At 38.4% G+C, this 6,000-nt stretch overlaps 1 protein-coding gene across 1 annotated transcript in view; it reads right to left on the minus strand.

Annotated features, from left to right (window-relative positions):
- The window catches only part of PDE7B (phosphodiesterase 7B), a 183,163-nt gene extending 180,418 nt beyond the window's left edge, over nt 1–2,745 (minus strand). Inside the window, exons 1-2 of the mRNA XM_082048520.1 lie at nt 2,617–2,745; nt 2,360–2,474 (exon numbers count right to left, since the gene is read on the minus strand). Of these exons, the coding sequence (XP_081904646.1) occupies nt 2,360–2,380 (21 nt within the window). The 5' untranslated portion in view covers nt 2,381–2,474; nt 2,617–2,745. The remainder of the gene's footprint in view (nt 1–2,359; nt 2,475–2,616) is intronic.
- Nucleotides 2,746–6,000: the final 3,255 nt, after the last annotated feature.

The following is a 6,000-nucleotide window of genomic DNA, read 5'->3' on the forward strand; positions in this document are numbered from 1 at the left end:
TGGGTTTCAGAAGGGAAAAAGTACATAAACAGGGAGGAAGGGGAGGAAACAGCTGTTGGTATAATGGTGTATATATATATATATATATATTAGTTTACAGAATTAAACATCTCTCATTTTAAAAAAGTGATCTGCAGTACACTGGATCAGATTCAGCAGAGTATGCCTTACTCTGCTGGAATCACTAGAACTTCTCTGGTTCCAGCTCTTGTCCACCCTACAGAAATAAACTCAGAATGAGGAGCCATTCTTATCCCATGAAACTTCTGCAATACAGACTATTTTTTTTTTGAGACAATATGACTGCAAATGTCAGTAAACTTTTCATCCACTTCAGAGAAGCCAACCTTAAATTGTATTTTTTGTTTTGCTGAATTGAGAATGTTCAGAGAAAACATTGCAGCTTAGCCTGTCTTACTAAAGTAGAAAAACAGTGCCATTTCCTCAGCTGAAGTCCACTTAGCATATTTACTGTATCACCAGCAGTAGTTGCTACAAAACACAGATGCAGCAAAACGTATATTACAGAGCTTAAAAACTAAGCGCGTCTAAAAAAGTTTATCAAAATAAGGGAATAATTTAATTCTAGGAAATGTTTATAAACAAATGTCTCTGAGATTGTCTTTTGGAAACTTCTTTATCTTCATGTAGTTACAGGGTTGTTCCTTACAGAACTTGCCTATAGACTGAGTCTTCTCTTTAGTCAAATTTGCTAACTAATTGTTAACAAGTATTATATTAACCTTTCTAAACTTGGGGCTAGATAAACAGTGCTTTAGTTTTTTGAAATCAGCTGGCAGTTTATATAGTAAGACTTTGGGGAGGGTTGGGGAGGACAGAATGGCTTGGAGATTACAGAATAACAGTTCAACTAACGAAGCTTGACTTTGGGTTGTTGGATGACACGAAAAAAAAATATCCTCAAGTGTCTCCAAAGAGATGGAGCACTAAAGAGTTTATCTGTGACAAGCTTCTTTGTTTCTGCAGTCATCAGTGAAGATACAGCAGAGGAAATGGAGGAGCTGCAGTTATGCGTTTGCAATACACAAAGTCCTTGTTTTCCCACTAGGCACTGCAGAATAGCAATTGTCCATTCACAGCACATATCACATCCTCTGCATTTCAGAGCTAATATTTTGCAGTCCTTAAGCTAGCATGGTTCAGCCTAGTGTAGTTAATTTTTGTAACCCTTTGAGATGCCGTGCATGAGGTAGGTGTGCTCATGTTCTGTTCCTTGTTGTATTAATTACTTTTTTAGATATATTTTTTAAAGTTAAACTGAAATATTTTCCAATTGCAGAGGGTTTATATCTACAGCAATGTCTCAAACAGAAACATAAAAAGTCTCATTTCACCAATTGGGAAAATATGAAGATTGCTAGTCATTGAGCATATCTGTATATTAATCCAATTAACAATAGAAATCAGCTGTGTTGACTGAAATGATTTTAAGACCACTCATACACGCACACATGAGCTCTGACAAGTGGCTCCTCCTGTTACATTTTAGAATCACACTTCTGAAAACACTGTTAGTTTTATGCTAGCTGTTGCTTTCATTTCCTGCAACACACACTGTCCGCTGTAATGCTGCAATATTCATTCAAGACAGATGACTAGTTGAAATATGAATTGAACCTATAAGCTATCAAACAGACGTCAGGCTACACTGTTTCAACTTCCATGCAAATTTCCACTCTTCTCTGTTTAAGTAGCAAAAGCTATCTGAAAACTGGTGTTGATACAAGACAATCAGTTACCTCCCTTCCCACTGAGGATCTGCTTATAAGTCAAAGTGCAGGCTGCTTCTTAATTTTCAACTTCTGAACCCAAAGCAAGTAAAGCAATCTTAGCATGGAGGAAAACAATATTATGTGGTACATGTACTCCTAAAAATGAGGCTGATGCTCTTTTTTGCTTGACCTGTTTATTTCCAACTCTCTCTGCTCTAACTCTCAGACAAACTCACAGTCCCCTCAGGATAAGAATGAGTTTCTGCTTTCTTCTCCCTTTCTCTAAGCCAGCCAAGTCCCAGGTCTCCCCTCCTGCCACAGAGTACTAGGAAAACATATAGAAAATGCAATCACACTTTCCTCAGCGGGGTCAGAAAGGACTACAATAACAGATTCTTTCTGCAATCTTCTTTTGCCATCAAATGGTTAAATCAACACAAGTGAAAATTTTCATCTAGTTTGAATAAAGAGAAAAAGGGAGGAAATTCAAAAACCGGTTGCTGTAGTAACAATCACCAGTAAAAATCTTTTCCACTAAATAATAGTATTATCTCCCTCTCCCCCTCAGAATTTTAGTTCCCCTTCAAAAATAATCATGCTGCCTCTTTTAGGTTTGCTGTACATACCTCAACCATTAAACAAGACATTTAACCATAGTGGCAGTTCTGTGACCTTTGAATGCCGTGAAATCTCTAAGCGGTGCAGCTTGTTCATGAAGACTTGTACTGCAGAATCCAGTAACTGCATCCAGGATTAGGAACAGAATTAAGTAACAACAGCAAGCAAAAATATATATCTTTTTTTTAAAAAAAAAAAAAAAAGAAAAAAATAAAAAAGGAAAATAAAACCTTCCCAAGTCCCCCAACCCAGCCAATAAAACCACCTTAAGAAGCAAAACGACTCGGGAAGAGTGTGCACTTTTCTGCCAGTGTCAGGCTGGGGTAGAGCGGCGTTGCTGCAGTCTGCCTGCCTGTGCTGCGAGCCCAGGCTGGGCTGGGAGGTGCTGTCACCGCCACCGGCGCGGGAGAGCAGACCAACAAACCAATCCCCGGCCGCACTGGCAGCTCGGTGGAGTGAAGCCTTCGCTGTTTTCATTTCAGGAGTGACGTCAAAGGGTTTAGTTTTTCCTCTGCATGTGCTATTAATTTTAAGCGACTACTATGGGAAGAATGTGGCAGTGATTTAGGCAGGCTCCCCTACTCGAAAGAAACCAGAGTTGTAATTTATTTGTCCTGAGTTTAGCTTAGAAATATTTTTTAATGAGAGGTACTGGAAAGATCAAAAATATTTTCACAAAAAGAGGAAAGTCTATAAATATGTTTGTATAAATATACCAAAGATGTTGCCAGTGAGAGCTGTTATCTGTATGGGCTGTGTTACAAAAATCAGACCTGATTCTGTCCCTGCCCTGAAGTAAATCAGGAACTGCTTCTCTAAATTCAGCAGTGTCACGCCAGTGTAAACCTGGTGAAAGAGATAAGACTGAGGTTACAGTACATATCCCTTTATCAGCCAGCACTAGCTAGATTGCAAATTAGCAAACTTCTTTCATTACTGTGTCAGAGTCACCGATGCAGTCACCCTCAGGGTCTGCTGCTCTGAGCAAACACCCTTTCGTCCCACCAGCAGATTGCAGCCCAGCTGCACACAGGGTTTTATTTCATACAGAAGTCCATGTCAAAAGGCAAGAAGCACTGGTAAAGCCAGGGTTCTCGTGTCACTGCATCTTTGTCGACAGAGAAGCTATGCAGCTGAGACTTCAGGAAACAACTAACATATGTCAAGGTCAATTAACATGGGCAACAGGGGCCACAACAGCACAAGATAGGAGGTCAGTTGACAACAATAACTGTTTAGTTATCTTAATCATTTTAATCTTATTGATTTGCTCTTCAAGGCATTCCTTATTGGTTTATGAGGCACAGTTCATTTCTTAAAAGTCTTAACAGCCTAACATATAATTTTAAAACACATATTAGTGCTTTTGAAAGTGGATACACTGGCAGCTCTGGAGAAAGGAATTTCTCAATGATTCACAGAAGAGGTACAAAAATAATAAAAATATTAGGATCTTCTGCATGACCACCAGCTGATGCTACCAAAAATATTACTCGTGAGACCCAAATATTTAATGATTTTTTTCTCACTGAAAAGCCTGACTGTCTTATCACTGCTAATGTAATCAGCTTCAGCAACAAATGCTATGGTGCTGTAAATGCTGGAATAACATGTTAAAAATTATTAAATAAGTTAGAGATTTACAAAATCAATTAGAGCTCATTAAGTTCATCTGGCTGTACTTAGAGAAGTGTATGAAGTGATCTGGAATGCATAAATAGGAATATTATTTGTAGTACACAGGAAATCATCATGTTAATCTTCACTCAGCATTGGTGAGGGGGCAGCTGAGTATTGCATTTTGGGAATTGCACTTCAGGGACCAGTTTTGGAACGTCAGTTGAAAACAGTACAGGTTCCAGTGAGACTGATCTGGACTCTGTGAAGAAATGCTGAGACTGACAAGGTTTAGTCCAAAAAAAGAGAGTTGATAAGAATTATTAACTATATAAAGCATGCATTTATCTTAAAAAAAAAAAAGAATACCAGAGTTTGTTTTGGCCTGGAGATATTATCTGGCCTTTAATCTCTTTTACAGCCTTTATGACAACACAGTTGCATCTGAGCTGGTAATAAGTCTCAAACTGTGTTTGGGTAGTGATTGGGGCAATGCCCAAACTCTGTGAAGGCCCATTCTAGGAATGTGGCACTGTAGAAAATCCACGTCCACCATTTGGGCCTGTGTTCTGGCTCTCTTTATTTTACCAGTATAGATTTAGGCAATTTGCACAGAATAAGAGAGTAAATTTTTCTCCATGCTAGTTGTGGTTAGAACAAATAAATTGCAACAGATGAAAGTTGTTTGACATGGGAAAAACTAAAGGTAGGAGAGTGAAGCACTGAATAGATAGGCTGTGATAATCCGCAGTGTCCTATTACTGGCTATTTTTAAAAGTATGGTTAGGCAACCCTCATACGTGAGCAGTTTTGATAGAAGTGATCCTACTTTGGAGTATACACCTAAGAGTAAGACATTTCTGAATGTCTATTCTGATTGCATTTTTTCCACTTTCTGCATTTTAGCATCAATCTTATTAATAATATCACACTGTGTTTCATGAATTAGGTACATTAAAGTTCTTCACAGTCTTACATAGGTATTGTCTTTTCCTAAAAAAGCTAGAGGTTAGTTCAGACTCTAGGAATCATGTTGCGCTCTGACAATAGTGGTCACTGTGGTTTTTGAGATGTAAATATTTCTTGGGTGAAAAGATGGAGAGACCTAGAAGCACTGATGATTGCAGTTTCTACTCAGAGATAATGTCAAATGAGTGCATGTGTGTAAGGATGTGCACAGTGTTACAAGGAAGACCTTGATTTCCTCAGCATAACCATGTGTTTCCGTGATAGGATGGGATGGACTGCTGAGAAGAGATGGACTCCATTTCGGAGAGGAGAAGGAGAGGAGAAGGAAAAAGGAAAAAGGAAAAAGGAAAGAAAGGAAAAAGGACTTCAGCATTTGCTATTCTGATCAGATATGCACAAAAATATCCTGTCAGGCTGGTGACATGTGTGTCCAAATAAACATGACCTAGACAAAAATACTGAAAAAAATGAAAACGGTATGATTCTTTTAAAAATGTCACTGGAGGAAGAAGAAGAAAGCAAACCAATTGATGTTCAGCCTAGATGTGTTGATGCTGATGTAAAAATGTATCAAAAAAAATAGAAAGAGCTGGAAAACTTAGTGCAAGATCAAAATGACAACTTAATTGACATAAGAGAAACTTGGTAGGGTGCAGTCATGTGAATATGTGACTGGAATACTAATACCAAAGAGTATAGCTTATTCAGAAACAACAGGAGGAAAAAAGGTGAAGGAGATTATGCCACGTATCTCACTCAGTGGTTCAGAATACAGCAGGAAACACATATTGAAAGTCTGAATGATAATACAGAGGAAAAAATATAGGCATTGTTGGGGGATCTGCTGCAGATCCAGAGAGATCAAGTGGATAAGTCTTTTTGTTAGCAATTAGCAGGATTGTCTGAAGCACAGAACTTGGCCACAATGGGAGAATTTAATCATACACCTCTTGGAAAAACTGCTGAGTTGGACTCAGACACCTTGGTTCATTCATTCATCAGAATAACTTCAGAGTACATTTGGGAATCCCTCAAATTTATGAGCCTGTCTTTTTGAGCAGCC

The sequence above is a fragment of the Streptopelia decaocto genome (genome assembly GCF_964273445.1).
Source record: "Streptopelia decaocto genome assembly, chromosome: 3".
In the NCBI taxonomy this organism is placed as follows: domain Eukaryota; kingdom Metazoa; phylum Chordata; class Aves; order Columbiformes; family Columbidae; genus Streptopelia; species Streptopelia decaocto.